The 15694-nt window shown below is 51.6% G+C and overlaps 1 protein-coding gene across 10 annotated transcripts in view; it reads right to left on the reverse strand.

The window, feature by feature from the left end:
- LOC117397848 (ankyrin-1-like) overlaps window positions 1-15694 on the reverse strand; it is an 82475-nt gene that overhangs the window by 16764 nt on the left and 50017 nt on the right. For 9 of the 10 annotated variants that reach the window (XM_059008411.1, XM_059008409.1, XM_059008408.1 and 6 more), the window contains 19 exons: window positions 14692-14889; window positions 14420-14518; window positions 14085-14183; window positions 13744-13842; window positions 12966-13058; window positions 12327-12399; window positions 11439-11459; window positions 7770-7884; window positions 7063-7150; window positions 4877-4992; window positions 4318-4542; window positions 3444-3598; window positions 2941-3152; window positions 2295-2499; window positions 1913-2009; window positions 1402-1630; window positions 796-924; window positions 510-629; window positions 305-389 (listed from right to left, as the gene is read on the reverse strand). In XM_059008411.1, the coding sequence (XP_058864394.1) occupies window positions 305-389; window positions 510-629; window positions 796-924; window positions 1402-1630; window positions 1913-2009; window positions 2295-2499; window positions 2941-3152; window positions 3444-3598; window positions 4318-4542; window positions 4877-4992; window positions 7063-7150; window positions 7770-7884; window positions 11439-11459; window positions 12327-12399; window positions 12966-13058; window positions 13744-13842; window positions 14085-14183; window positions 14420-14518; window positions 14692-14889 (2458 nt within the window). The remainder of the gene's footprint in view (window positions 1-304; window positions 390-509; window positions 630-795; window positions 925-1401; window positions 1631-1912; window positions 2010-2294; window positions 2500-2940; window positions 3153-3443; window positions 3599-4317; window positions 4543-4876; window positions 4993-7062; window positions 7151-7769; window positions 7885-11438; window positions 11460-12326; window positions 12400-12965; window positions 13059-13743; window positions 13843-14084; window positions 14184-14419; window positions 14519-14691; window positions 14890-15694) is intronic. The other variant, XM_059008410.1, reaches the window with a different exon arrangement.

A 15694-nucleotide genomic window follows, 5' to 3' on the forward strand; every position in this document is an offset into this window, starting at 1 on the left:
GAAATCGCTCTTTCACAGCTCTTCATAGCTCTGCGTCTGAGTGTCTGGCGTACAGTGCTAATGGAAGTGTCTATAGCAGGTGTACAGTGCTAACGGAAGTGTCTATAGCAGGTGCACAGTGCTAATGGAAGTGTCTATAGCAGGTGGACAGTGCTACTGGTAGTGTATATAGCAGATGGACAGTGCTAATGGAAGTGTCTATAGCAGGTGGACAGTGCTAATGGGAGTGTCTATAGCAGGTGCACAGTGCTGATGGAAGTGTCTATAGCAGGTGCACAGTGCTAACAGTAGAAGGTGTTCTTACCCATGGTGGGCTCGCTCAGGGCACTGTACCGCTCTCTCAGGGCCAGCGGTGTAAGAGTACGTCTCCTGTCCTCACTCCCCGCCACCTGAGACACACACACACACACACACACACAGAGAGGCTGGTAAGGCTGTGAATCACTCCTCATGTATTTACAATCCCAGCGCCCCTCACTGAAAGGCTTCAGTGCAGGCTGGTGCAGTACCTTGCTGCAGAGCGGCATGGTGATATTGAGGTTGCAGAGCACGTGCTGGCTGTCCTCATACTTGGTGGGCTTGCGCAGGAAGGAGAGGAATCCCGAGGGGTCCTTGCTGCTGTCTCGCACCTGAGGGGACAGGGGGACACAATCAGCACTGCACTGGCAATGTACCAGTAACTCATCCATTTAGACTGGGTTACTATGGTGATTCTGTATATGCAGTATGGCAATACTATGTGAATATTAATGTGATTTATTATAATAATAATAAGAATTATAATAATCCCGTTACCTTGACGGACACGAGGAGCCGGTTATCCCGGAACGCCTGGAAGCTGAAGCTGCGGGGCTGCTGAGTGGCTTTCCGAACCGGGATCAGATTCCCGGAGCACTCCAAGTGGAGCGGCATTCCCTCCAGCACCTGCAGGGGGCGACAGAGAGCGACACAGAGACGAGGGCCGGTCACAGAAGGTCAGTCACGTGTGTCCTCAGTGTCCCGTCTCTGTCTCTCTATTTCTGTCTGTCTCTCACCTTGGTGTCCCTTCCCTCTTTCCTTTACTCTCTCTTTCCTCTCTTCCCTCAGTTCTCCATCTCCTCCCCTCTCTCCCCTTGGCTGCGTGCCACCTCAGTGAAGTTCTCGTGCTGCTCCAGAGTCTCCTCTCCCCTCTCCCCTCCTCTCCTCTCCTCCCCTCCTCCCCTTGGCTGCGTGCCACCTCAGTGAAGTTCTCGTGCTGCTCCAGAGTCTCCTCTCTGCTCTGCTCTCCCCTCTCCCCTCTCCTCCCCTCCCCTCACCTCTATGTCCCAGCTGCGTGCCACCTCAGTGAAGTTCTCGTGCTGCTCCAGAGTCTCCTCTCTGCTCTGCTCTCCCCTCCTCTCTCTCCTCCCCCCTCCTCCTCACCTCTATGTCCCGGCTGCGTGCCACCTCAGTGAAGTTCTCGTGCTGCTCCAGAGTCTTGTCCACCTTGTCGTCAGTCATGCAGTAGCAGCGCAGTCGACCCTCGCGCACCTCGTTCATTTTGGCGAACACCACGAACTTGACCATGTAGGGCACGGCTGACAGCTCCCTGTAGAGCAGGTTAGCGAAGCTCACCGCCTCGGCCGTGCGGGGACAGTCCGCCAGCCAGAACCTGCGCGGGGGAGAGGAGCAGTGAAAGAGGGCTCAGCGCTCATGGGAACGGGACGGTGATTTCGCCCCCGACAGCTCTGTGTGCTCCGGAGCTCAGGGACTATAATAAGAGACAGATTTCAGTACCAGTCACTTCTTTCAGATCCAGTATTCCACAGTCGCTGCTGAGTAGCTGTGAGTTAACAATGCCCTAGCGAAGTGGTTAACGGCTGTCAAACTCTATTTAAATCCGAAGCAGCTCTGAGTGACCAGGGCCCTGCGACTGACAGCGTTGCACCCTCACCGTGCCGACACGTTGGTGGTGAAGTTGGCACAGTCCTTGGCGTACATCAGCTTGGTGGTTCCTGTGATATCCTCCCACTGAGCCTGGGCAGTGCCGCCTGCAACAGAGAGGCAAGCGCCCAGATCAGAGATGGAAATAAGACTCCAGCCCCTTCCAGGTTTTTACAGCACTTTGATTCGACCCAGTGGTAAAGCATTCGTAAAAACATCCACAACACAACCATGGGAAAAGCAGAGAGGGGAAACTTCAAAATGACTGTGCACATTTCCTGTGGTGAACTTCAATAAGGGTGTTCAGAGCCAAAGGTTTTGCATCACCCTGTAGAATGAACTAATTTTGCTTCATAAAGTCGAATGAAACCTGCTGAATAATGTGGTCTCACCGATGACGCTGCAGAGCAGGCGCAGGCTGGTGGTGTCCCCCTCCCCTGCGTCGCGCGGGTTCTCTCTCCAGGAGGGGGGCAGCGGGATGCGAAGGCCGATGGGCCGGTGGAACTTCCTCCTGCGAGGCTCTACCGTCACCACAGGGCTGAACGTGGCCTGGTTACCCAGGAGGTTCGTCACCAGCTCATCTGGCACAGGCTGGGCCTGCGGGGGGAGAGAGGGAGGGGCAGGGTGAGAGACTGGAGAGGGGGAGAGGAGGAGGGGCAGGGGGAGAGACGGGAGAGGAGGAGGGGCAGGGGGAGAGATGGGAGGGGGGGGCAGGGGGAGGGGGGAGAGAGGGAGGGGCAGGGTGAGAGACTGGAGAGGGGGAGAGGAGGAGGGGCAGGGGAGAGACGGGAGAGGGGGAGAGGAGGAGGGGCAGGGGGAGAGACGGGAGAGGGGGAGAGGAGGAGGGGCAGGGGGAGAGACGGGAGAGGGGGGGGCAGGGTGAGAGACGGGAGAGGGGGAGAGGAGGAGGAGCGGAGGGAGAGATGGGAGAGGGGGCGAGGAGGAGGGGCAGGGGGAGAGACGGGAGAGGGGGAGAGGAGGAGGGGTAGGGTGAGAGACGGGAGAGAAGGAGGGGCAGTGAAGGGCTGTCAGTGTTACCTGCAGGCCGAGCCGCACTCTCTTGGTCACAGCTGTCTCTGGGAAGGTGGCCTGGACCAATGGGATCAGCTTGTTGCTGAGCACGCCCCCCTCCGGTCCAATCATATCGCAGGCCTGCTGGACGCGGGACACCACAGCCAAGTACAGCGGGAAGTCCATGGAAATGATCCGGCGGACCCTCTTCTTATCCAGCTCCTGCTGACTCTCCAGGTCTGGAAAACAACAACACGCACAGCTGAGAGACTGGAGAGTGCTGGGTCTCAGTGCAGGGTGCTGGGTCTCAGTGCAGGGTGCTGGGTCTCAGTGCAGGGTGCTGGGTCTCAGTGCAGGGTGCTGGGTCTCAGTGCAGTGTGCTGGGTCTCAGTGCAGGGTGCTGGGTCTCAGTGCAGGGTGCTGGGTCTCAGTGCAGTGTTCAGTGTCTCAGTGCAGTGTGCAGTGTTCAGTGTCTCGGTGCAGTGTGCGGTGTTCAGTGTGCAGTGTTCAGTGTTTGGGTCAGCGCTCACCCTCGTCCATGCCGTTCAGGATGGTCTCCAGCAGGTCCTCTCCATATTTGTTGCGATGCTCCTTCCAGTTGGAGCCGTTCTCACTGCGCAGGACCACCAGCTCCCGATCCCCCTGGCCCAGAGAGGCAAAGTGAGGGATCTCCACAATCACAGGCCTGCAACAACAGCAGACATCATAGTCAAAACACAGCACAGAGACACAGCACAGAGACACAGCAACACAGCACAGCACAGAGACACAGCACAGAGACACAGCAACACAGCACAGAGACACAGCAACACAGCACAGCACAGAGACACAGCACAGAGACACAGCACAGCAACACAGCTCAGAGACACAGCACAGAGACACAGCTCAGAGACACAGCACAGAGACACAGCAACACAGCACAGAGACACAGCAACACAGCACAGAGACACAGCACAGAGACACAGCACAGAGACACAGCACAGCAACACAGCTCAGAGACACAGCACAGAGACACAGCTCAGAGACACAGCACAGAGACACAGCTCAGAGACACAGCACAGAGACACAGCACAGAGACACAGCAACACAGCACAGAGACACAGCAACACAGCACAGCACAGAGACACAGCACAGAGACACAGCACAGCAACACAGCTCAGAGACACAGCACAGAGACACAGCTCAGAGACACAGCACAGAGACACAGCAACACAGCACAGAGACACAGCACAGAGACACAGCACAGAGCAGAGACACAGAGACACAGCACAGAGACACAGAGACACAGCACAGAGCACAGAGACACAGAGACACAGCACAGCGACACAGCACAGAGACACAGCACAGCACAGAGACACGGCGACACAGCACAGAGACACAGCACAGCCTCCACTGCACACTCACCCCAGGAAGTGTGCTCCAGCCGGCCCCAGGGATATGATGCGGCTGGCCAGCCCCTCCCCCTCCACCAGGGAGGGCGGGGTGGGGAGTTTCTGTGGTTTGATGAGGCGGCAGGTGATGCGGGTGGGGGCCGCACAGGTCCGGGGCGGGATGATCACTCGCAGACCGTTGTGTCGACTGCCGCGCATCGACCCTCCGCGAGCGTCCACCATGAAACTGACCAGGAAGCTGCCAGGGAAACAGTGAAGCAGCACGCACTCCGACTGAGCAAGAGCCTCTCTGAATTCAGTCAAGCAAAGTGAACGATCCCATCGGGCGATAAATCACCTTTATCAGTACGGAAACGAGTATCTACACCCCGGGACTCACTCAAATGTAAAACTTATCTGCACAAAAGATTGAAGGGATCTGCTGTCTGTGAAAGTTATTCTGCTTAATTAACATTGCACAATTCATCAGCTTTGATCAATAGTGTTTGGCTAAAAACACTGCGGGTCTATATAATTGCCCCCTCCCCTCCCCTCCCCTCCCCTCCCCTCCCCCTGCAACGCTGCACTCTCACCCAGTGTGTATTGGGCTGGCCACAGGGCTGACGTTGTCCGAGGTCTCGGTGGCTGGGCTGCTGGGGATCAGCGAGTCCTCGTCATATTCCTTGGGCAGGGGGGGCACCGGGGTTTGCTGTTGAAACAAGCAGAGGGGGGATCCTCACACAGGGACAAGCCAGTGTCTGGAGATCCCAGTCAAGCTAATAAACAGCATCCACGCTTCACAAGGGAAACAATCTTTCAACCCAGAGCTAGACCGTCGGAGGACCACGCAGCTCTGAGCAGCTTACAGGCAAGCCCACGGACGCCCGGCCAGTCTACAGGGGTCGCTGGTGTTGGACACGCCCCAGGGGAGGGACGGGGGTGCGGTTGTGATACCAGCGATTTATGGTTATGTGCCCCCCCCCCACCAAACTTAATTAGCTTAATCAGCTAGGGGCTATAAAAGACAAACAGAGGCGTTTAAAAAGATTTACAAAATCTAAGAATTTATCCAATCACAGCAGTCCCTTGGTTGAAGCCACACCCCCCCGCCCCTCCCCCATGTCCTTTCCTCCAATGAGAACTACAGCCACGACCCTTTTCCCCTCCTGCATGAGAGCGGTCATATGATGAATGCAGAGACACTGACAACATGTGAGTGACAGGAAAAGCAGCAATGGGCAGAGCGTGGAGGCTTCTGGGAGTTGTAGTCCTCACTCGCTGATGCTGCTCAGGGACCGATCTCTGCTTTTCATTTGACTCACGTGTTTTCAGTGTCTCCTGCGCTCATCACAGGACCTAAAAAAATAAATAAATAAATAAAAAATTCAAAGCATCCAATTCATCTTTACCATGACGGAAATGTGGGACCTACTTAGTGATAGTAATACATATTAGATGAGTCCTACTAGAATCTGCTTGAGTGGATATAGAGACGCCTTGAGACTGAGAAGTGATGATGAGAGGAGAGAGAGAGGGAGAGAGCGAGAGGGAGAGAGCGAGAGACACAGAGAGAGAGAGAGAGAGAGAGAGAGAGAGAGAGAGAGAGAGAGGAGAGAGAGGGAGACAGAGAGAGAGAGGAGAGAGAGGGAGACAGAGAGAGAGAGGAGAGAGAGGGAGACAGAGAGGGAGAGAGAGAGAGAGAGACAGACAGAGAGAGAGAGGCAGAGAGAGAGAGGAGAGAGGGAGAGAGTGGGAGAGAGAGAGCGAGAGACACAGAGAGAGAGAGAGAGAGAGAGAGAGGAGAGAGAGGGAGACAGAGAGAGAGAGGAGAGAGAGGGAGACAGAGAGGGAGAGAGAGAGAGAGAGAGACAGAGAGAGAGAGGCAGAGAGAGAGAGGAGAGAGGGAGAGAGAGAGAGCGAGAGACAGAGAGAGAGAGAGAGAGAGAGAGAGGAGAGAGGGAGACAGAGAGAGAGAGGCAGAGAGAGAGGAGAGAGAGGGAGACAGAGAGAGAGGAGAGAGAGAGAGAGGAGAGAGAGACACAGAGAGAGAGGAAGACAGAGAGAGAGGAGAGAGAGGGAGACAGAGAGGGAGAGAGAAGAGAGAGAGAGAGGGAGAGAGACACAGAGAGAGAGAGGCAGAGAGAGAGAGAGGAAGACAGAGAGAGAGAGGAGAGAGAGGGAGACAGAGAGGAAAGAGGGAGACAGAGAGGAAAGAGGGAGACAGAGAGGGAGAGAGAGAAGAGAGAGTGAGAGAGAGAGAGAGGAGAGAGGGAGACAGAGAGGGAGAGAGGAAGCGAGAGAGAGAGAGCAATGCCACGCAGTCACTACTACGCCACAGGTGGCAGTCCCTCAAGTTTCAAAACTCATTCCCCACCATTTTCACTGCTCCTCTGAGCATCGTGCAGTTCCACTATAATCAGTCTCTGTAGAGCAGCCATGCCTGCTCCCCCAGACTTTCTGTTCTGGGCGCACGGAGACCCTCTCCAGTTAGAACTCCACTTTCAGGGCACAGCTCTGCCAAACGTTTAGCATCCCCCTATAGAATGAACTGAATCTGCTTCAGAAAGTCGAATGCAACCCGCTGAACAGTGTTAACATACTGAATCACACACCGCTTTGGAGCTTTCCCCAAGTAACTGACAAAAAATGAAAAAACGTGACATTTCGAAATCTACTGTACTACTATTATGACTATTATGTTTCAGCATACACATCATCATCATCATCATCATAATAATAATAATAATCTTACATTCATATAGAGTGCAGTGTCAAATACCTGCTCCATGTGAACCATATCCTGTTCTTTCAGGATGACCGTCTCTGGGGACACGCAGGGGATTCTGGGAAGGACCGGGGAATATGTCCTGTGAAAGTAACCACAATGCATTAGCACCCTGCTGAACACTGGACTGAGATCTCCGAGTCAAACAAACAAAGACATCCGTTTAGTACTGACTAGATTTCTTTCGGGATTCTGAGCAATGCTAAATCCTTATGTTAAACACACCCTTATATAAGCTGACCGTGGATATGTCGCCTTTAACAATGCATTTACCATCGTTTGCCATGTTTTTAAATACCATACATCTCCTGGCTTTTCTGTCGCTTATTTTATGCTTCTGTTTTCACGATGGTAAACTTTTATAAGGATCAACAGCACCAGGGATTTTAATGAACGATAAACTGTTAGTAATATCTGTCACCCAAGAGCCAAGTGACTTATCAAAGAGATCAGACTCTGCAGTTAAGTATTGCATCAGACTTCCTTCTGAAGGTGTCAGATTGATACACTGCCTCCGAGGGTATGTCTTTATACTCATGGAGCCCCCCTGTGACCCTGCCTCAGAGGGCGTGACTCTATACTCATGGAGCCCCCCTGTGACCCTCCCTCCGAGGGAGTGACTCTATACTCATGGAGCCCCCCTGTGACCCTGCCTCCGAGGGAGTGACTCTCTACTCATGGAGCCCCTCTGTGATCCTTACGGCAGCCTGCTCTCAAGCTCCACCGTCTTCTTGGGGGACAGGAAGTCATCATCCTGGTCCTTGAGGTCATCCAGCTGCATGTACTTGGCTCCATCCCCTCCCAGCAGCTCCTCTCCTGCAGAGCACAGAGACGTCAGACAGAGACACAGAGACACGGGGACACACGCAGGCCTGGCCGAGACACAGGGGCTCCCCAGGGGATCATGACCAGAAGCACCACATACAGTGACGGCCCCAAATGGTACTTGAATGAGTATGATTTATAGGTGCTATGGTATGAATGCATGCTCCCCCATTTGTTGAGTCGTGCCTTCTAACAAATGAGTCCGTCATGAATGCTCTTTTCAGGAGCCTCCTGCGCACCTCGGAGAGCTCCATGTGACACTGCAGGCACTGCGCCAGTGCAGGAACCTCCTCCATACACACTCTCACCACAATCAAGGACCTGAAGGCGACTAGATATCTGAACAAAAGCGGATTCGTGTCATTATTCGCAGGCTTGAAAAACGAAATGGATTCAACCAAGTTTTAATGAGCTTTTAAACTATTCTATGGAGTTTGAAGATATCCACGTTTGACACTTTTTCGTTTTCAAGCTTATTTTCTGAGGTAATTTCCATGGACGGAAGTCTATGTTGTATCGTTGTCTTACAGGGGTAACAACCAAGGTGGTGTTGTGTTGTTCTCAGTGATCTTGCCTCAGCTATAAACTCACTCCTTGTGTTCCAAGTAATAGACTCCCCCCCCCCCCGACCCGGAACCACATACTTTCCAAAGTGCTGCAACTGGGGGGTCCTTATTATATGCAACACAGGAAGTCATCTTGCAGCATTGCGACAAGCCGTAATGACCTCAACTGAAACAAATCCGTAGAAGATCAAAAAGGGGCGGAGGAGAAACCCGTCCCGCTAACGAGAGAGGTGCTTCAGGATGAGATTAACTAGGATGTCTGAACGCTGTTTGGTGGACTTCGTTCAAAACACAAAGACTGAACACCCTTCAGTATAGCTGCCTGTCTGGGATCAACCACCGCCTTGAGTGATCAGCCCATAAACCACGTCCGTGTGGTCAGTGACTGGTCAGCAGTTTACCGACCAGTTCTCCAATCACACAAGACCACTGACTGCAAATGCCCCCTGAACAGACAAGGATAACCTGTCTGGTGTCTGCTGTGGGTGTGGGTTGCAGGAATGATGTCATGGGAGGATGACACGGGTCCACGTGGACACAGGGCAAGGACAGGATAGGGATCCTGGGATATCTAGCTATGGTTTGAGGAAGCTTCTGCACAATGTCCTATCTAGTGATCCTTGGATCTCAATGGTCTGGAATGTGTTCACTGGCTGTGTCTCATAGACAGACCTCTGTGGCTTCAACAGAGTTTTGTGAAGAGCTATCTCATCTATAGAGTATCCACAGGAGGAGTCCTATCTAGCACGCCAGGGATATCTCAGGTCTTGCAGGAGGTCTTCTATCAAGTTCTTCACAGGATATCTATGGTGCAATTATTGCCAGAATGTTATGCTGTATCTAATACATCAGATGTCTCTATGATGTAAACCGAGTCAGATTTTTCAGCAGGTGTGCCGAGATACTGATGGTCTATATGAGTTTTTTTTTTTTCCAGGATCTGTCCTATCTAGAAATCCTGACATATCTACGGCCTATAGAATGTGTTTCGCAGGCAGTGTCCTATCTAGTCTGTGAAGTGTGGATTGGTGGTCCTTCCTCCCCAGCTCAGATGAGAAAGCCCCGCCCTGGAAATACATTATTCATGAGCTGCTTTTACTTCTGAGCCAATCACTGGAGCCAATCATCGGAGACCATCAAAATCTACACAGCAACTTCAAAACGAGAGACAGACACACACATCACAGGACTAAACATCTAGGCGGACTCCACGGCTACAGACAACGTCACGGGGGCTGGGGACAGGACCACACCATGCAGCATTGAAACGCCATGAAGTGTTCTTCTCCTCCTCCACGTTTCAGTCTGGTTTAAAGATCTGAACTGTAAATATATAGTAACACTTATGAGAAAAAGGGGCCGTTGTTTTACTTACCAGATGAGCAGCACTAGCCACAGAGCAGACTTCAGCGCTAAAAGAAAAACTACGTTAACGCAGCTGTTTCTGAGCAATTGTGTTTGCAAAGTGCAGGAGCGAGCTTTGTTTTGGAGGGGCTCCTTATCAGGACGCACAGCTGTGACAGAGGCACAGCTTACCAAGAGGCCCTTCCAAATTACTGAGGACTTGCGTGTACTGGAGCAAGATCTGAAACAGATATTTCTTTAGCAGAACAGCAGTCGCTTGCTAGCGCCTCCGAAGGAAACCCTGATCTCTAACACAGACGGGGAAATGATGCGTAAAACTCTGGAACTAAAAATGACACCCCCAAACAGTCAGACAGCAGAATAAAGCAGCACGAGATTATCAGGAGCTGCAGAACTGGAAATGAATGTTAGAGAGGGTTACTTTATCACAAAACAAAATGACTTTGAAACAAAAAGTCCGAATTTGAAAAAACCTAAACCCAAATTAAACCCAGGCTTTTCGTTATATTGAAACACTTCATGACATCACCATGTTGGTAGACTCACAGACAGAGAGACAAAAAAACAAGACAGACAGACAGACAGACAGACGGGCAGACAGACAGACAGACAGACAGACAGACAGACAGACAGACAGACGGGCAGGCAGGCAGGCAGGCAGACCGACAGACAGACAGACAGACAGACAGACAGGCAGACAGACAGACGGGCAGGCAGGCAGGCAGGCAGACCGACAGACAGACAGACAGACAGACAGACAGACAGACAGACGGACGTGACACTAGTAAGCATGAATATGCAGTTTAAGGAGGATGTATGAATCCGATATTATTCCGAAATACCTTTGAGGGACTGAGCGACCGAAACTTCATTAAACTATTTTTCTGCAACACTTAAGGGAAACGTTCAGAGATTAGCAGACTCTTTTAGAAAGCCGAGGCGAATTTATTTCTGCATGTTTGAATGGGTTACACATTATATAGGAGGGGGCAGTATACCTGTGCTATACATTCACAGACGTCTACAGCAACGTCGCAACCACTGTCACTACCAGCAGAGGGCAGCAAACAGCATGTCTAATCACAGCCGGGAAATACAAATCATACAGGAAATAAACTAGTTAGCTGTTCCTAGCCTGGCATGTTTCGGTTTCCAGATAGTTTATTCTGCAGCCCTTTTATTAAATGCAAGAAAACTTTATTTTTTCTTTTGTGTTGCTTCATCTATCGTTGGATCCTAATAACAACTTAGACTTGCATTAAATTGCCCGTCTGTTTTTGAAACCACACTGTTAATTCAACGAGAAGGACGTTTTTAAGTGGGTAACAGGTTTTAAAAAAAGCAAGGATCCTGGAACGAAAGTTTACTGTACAAAGAGTGTGGCCGTGTGCGCTTTTTAAATGTTATTATAAAAACTCAAGACCTGCTGTTTGAAAGCAGTCACGCACGCACGCATGCACGCACACACGCACACTCACTCACTCCCACGTTGAGCGGAGATCCACATGAGAAACGTGGCTACAGGACATGAGCATGGATCTGGAACTCTGAGCGAGGAAAGAGCTTGAAATGAAGTCACTAAAACCCACAACAATGCAGAAGGGGTTTCCATACCTAGAGTTAGCTGTGCAATCCCTAAAAAGAGCGAGAAAACCAGGGTTTAGTTTTCAGGCGTCGACAGAAACAGACAGACAGCAGGTTATTACTGACAGCGTTCCAGCTCCTCCGGGTGAGACGCCTCCAGCAGCAGTGTGTGTGGATGGATGGGTATTCACCGCTATCTAAAACTGGACACAATACTCGAGGCGGTCCTGCATGCTTTTACAGCTCTGGCCAAAGGTTTAGCAACACCACCCTATAGAATGAACTCATTTAGCTTCATTAAGTCGAATGAAACCTGCTGAATAACGTGACGCTAACATACTGAATTGCACACCGCTTTGCAGTTTACCGTATACTCAGTGAAAAACTGAAATCTGACATGAAATACTGTACTACTATTATGGCTTCCGGTAGACTTTTTGTAGTTTCTTTGATTGCATGACGTTAAATAAAATATCTAAAATTATGTCCATATATATATATATATATTTTAACAATCCTAAAATTCTAGGTGATGCAAAACGTTTGTACAGAGCTGTGGAAGCGAAGACAATGCGAGGGTCTTCACACAACACTAGCATTGCTGTCTGCAGTCAAACGGGCAGCAGGCAAGCACGATTCTGCAGCTCACAGTGTACACAGAGACGCTCGGCTCGGAGGCAGGGTGACGCTGCCATGCTGTCAATGGGACCCTTTGTGACGTCGTCCGCATTCTCCAAACTGAGCAGTCTTGTTTTACTATAGGAGAATTGGATCTGGAATCCCAGTGAAGGTGCATGGCAAACATTCTGAAGAGTTTCAGATATTAAGATCGGGGGAATTTATCATCCACACACACACATATATAATCTAAATGTTAAACTTCAGTCAAATTGAAACCTGCAGCCCGCACGCGCTCACCTTCGTCCTCCGAAACATCCAGAACCTCATCCACTGTCTCTGGGAAGCTCATGCGATGCTTCTCGGTGGTGCTCTGAAACACACACACAGAGTTTGTTAAAAGACACCTTTTCAAGACGGAATTGAACCTTCCCCTGTTCCCAGACCTCTCCAAGCCAACATGCGAGCAGGATCGTTCATAACAGATCTCCGTTTCAAACAGCGGCTTCCCTTACAGAAATGAACCAGGCTACAGGTACACAGTAAGGTAGCTGTTTGCTCGCTTATCCCATGTAAGCAGCGTGCTTCACTGTGATTAACCAGGGTGATGAAAGTACTTCACTGTGAGTGATCGTGCGGACATGTGCTGCGCTGAGATCTAACCACAGGGTGCTTTCAGAAAGCTTGCTTTAGCTACTGTGGTTTAAACATTAACAAATAACAGATCTCTACACAGAAGATGATGGATTGCTGTATTGAAAATCAAACACTGATAGTTCTGCTGTTAAACGGTGTTAAAAATCGTATTCCTGTCGCTGGCTGTTGTCCTTATCAAGCCTGTGATGCGTTTCCTGAACTCTGATCGCTCTGACACTGAGATGAGGGCAGCAGCAGAGACAGGCGGCACAGCGTGGGTCAGGGGTTCAAGTTCAGCCTCACCACTGGGGTCGTCTCCTCGGTTACCAGCTTCAGCACGTCGCTGACGGAGATGTAGCCAAGGCGCTTGGCGATGCCCAGGGCTGTGGTGCCGACCTACAGGACAGGAAGAGGAAACAGCTTTACTGCGGCTAGCATGGCCTCGGTGCAGGACGGGTTTACCATCGCCTGCAATTTTAGGATCGAGGCATCATTTAGATATTGGATCTGACATCATCTAATCAAAGAAACTACAAAATGCTCTTAGAAATACAGTGCATTGTGGGATTGTAGTCCTGGGGAAAGATGTAACCTCTGATTAGACTACATATCCCAGCGTGCACAGTGGAAGCTCGGAAGCCAGACCTAGGGAAAGACAATGCAATTACAAGCAGGTTTTAAATCCCTCAACACTGACGAGAGCTGGTTTTGATTGGCACTCAGTTGCAAAGGTGAGGGAAAGGTCATTTTTACTTGTCGTGAAACGAACACACTAATTAATAGGCTTGTTTTGTTTCATTTAATACATGCTGACAAAAAAAACACCTTAAAGGGAATCAGAAATCCCAAGTATCTGCAGACCCCAACTGAACACCTGCTTGTGCAATTAATATATCACACAGAGTTATGGAATAGCCGGCCAGTTGAAGTAGTGGGATCTAAAACACTGGGAAGAGATTCTGTGGTTTTTAATTAAAAGTAGGGGAGAATGGTGTGCTAACAGGGGCCTTGGTGGGTCAAACGGCCGTTTCTCGTTCCCTGACTTGTCTTGGGGTCTCCGTGGTGGGGCGCAGGGACTCACCGAGGTGATCTCGTTGGGGGACGCCCCGTGCTTCAGAAGCAGCGTCACGATGTCTGTGTGTCCCTGCTGAGCAGCCTGGTGCAGGGGGGTGTAGCCCACCTGCCAGACAAACAGACAGACAGACTGACAGACACATCACACAACACTCTCCACCCTCAAAGCACCAAAGCAGGGCACAGAGTAAGTAGACGGCATTGACTCTGAGTCACCCCCAGGCACAGCTTAGAGGACCGTGACACACAGGCGTCTGCATCCCTCCATGCACCCCCACGCTGCCCGTGCTGGTGTTGTGGGGAGCAAGCCTGGCCTGGGAGTGTCGTTCACTGGAGAAGCCTCCTTACCTTGGTCTTGGCGTTCACATTGGCTTGCTGCTGCAGAAGAAACTTCACCATCTTGATGTTCCCATAGTGGCAGGCGATGTGGAGGGGGGTGTAGCCCATCTGGAAGGAGACGCAGGCAGTGAGACGAGCCTCCTGTGGTCACAGCAGGACCGGGTCCTAATTCAAACTGGTCTTTACCATAACCAGTACACACTGACGCACAGGACTCAGCCCAAACCTTCGTTACTGAAAATGTTTACACCTTCATATAACAGAGGGGTGGGGTTAGGGTTAGGGTTAGGGTGAGGGGTAGGGAGGGTGTGTGCGGTGTGTGAGAGTGTGCGTGTGAGTCTCACCCGTGTCGCTGCGTTGACCGAGGCCCCCTGCTTCACCAGCATGTCTGCGATGGGAACGTGACCCTCCTGAGCCACCAGGTGAAGAGGAATCAGCCCGCTCTGAGGGGGAGAGAGAATGTATGAAAGCAAAGGAGACTAATGCTGTAACTCAGCTGGATCTGAACCAGCACAAATCTGGAGCAGCTTCCCCGTGCTTACCCCCAGTCCCCTCACCTCCCCCTGCTTCCTCCAGTCCCCTCACCTCCCCCTGGGTCCAGGGCCGCCCCAGTTACCTTGTTGCCCAGGTTGACGTTGGCCTGGTTGGAGATGAGCAGGGCCACCATGTCGGGGCGCCCCTCCTGCGCTGCCAGGTGCAGCGGGGTCACCCCCTGCAGGGACTCCGAGTTAGCTGAGGCTCCAAACTGCAGCAGGCTGGTGGCCACCTCAAGCTGGTTCTGCTTCGAGGCGATGTGGAGAGGAGTGTAGCCATTCTGAGAACAAACACAGAGAGAGAGAGAGAGAGAGCGCTGTCAACACAGCACACCAACACAGACACAGCACAGAGCGATGTGGAGAGGAGTGTAGCCATTCTGAGAACAAACACAGAGAGAGAGAGAGAGAGAGAGAGCGCTGTCAACACAGCACACCAACACAGACACAGCACAGAGCGATGTGGAGAGGAGTGTAGCCATTCTGAGAACAAACACAGAGAGAGAGAGAGAGAGAGAGAGAGAGAGAGCGCTGTCAACACAGCACACCAACACAGACACAGCACAGAGCGATGTGGAGAGGAGTGTAGCCATTCTGAGAACACACACACACACACACACACACACACACACACACACACACTCATGCACTGTATATAATTAAATCCCTAACAGCTCTCTGGCGCACTCTGCTGGAAAAATAAAGTCTTGTATTTAAGCATCAAGCGTCACATGGCTCCGTGCGGGGGCCCTTTCCTGTGGGGGCCACTGGAGACGTCTGTCTGCTTCACTTCCACAGAGCCTTCCGTGCGCGACGCAGACCCAGCTGCATGGAGTCTGTTCAGAGCCTTCCATGCGCGACGCAGACCCAGCTGCATGGAGTCTGTTCAGAGCCTTCCATGCGCGACACAGACCCAGCTGCATAGAGTCTGTTCAGAGCCTTCCATGCGCGACGCAGACCCAGCTGCATGGAGTCTGTTCAGAGACTTCCGTGCGCGACGCAGACCCAGCTGCATGGAGTCTGTTCAGTGACGCTCTTCACGTTGGAGCCCCGTGTTTAAAACGCTGACGCCAGGCTCACCCGGCC

The sequence above is a fragment of the Acipenser ruthenus genome, chromosome 37 (genome assembly GCF_902713425.1).
Source record: "Acipenser ruthenus chromosome 37, fAciRut3.2 maternal haplotype, whole genome shotgun sequence".
NCBI lineage: Eukaryota > Metazoa > Chordata > Actinopteri > Acipenseriformes > Acipenseridae > Acipenser > Acipenser ruthenus.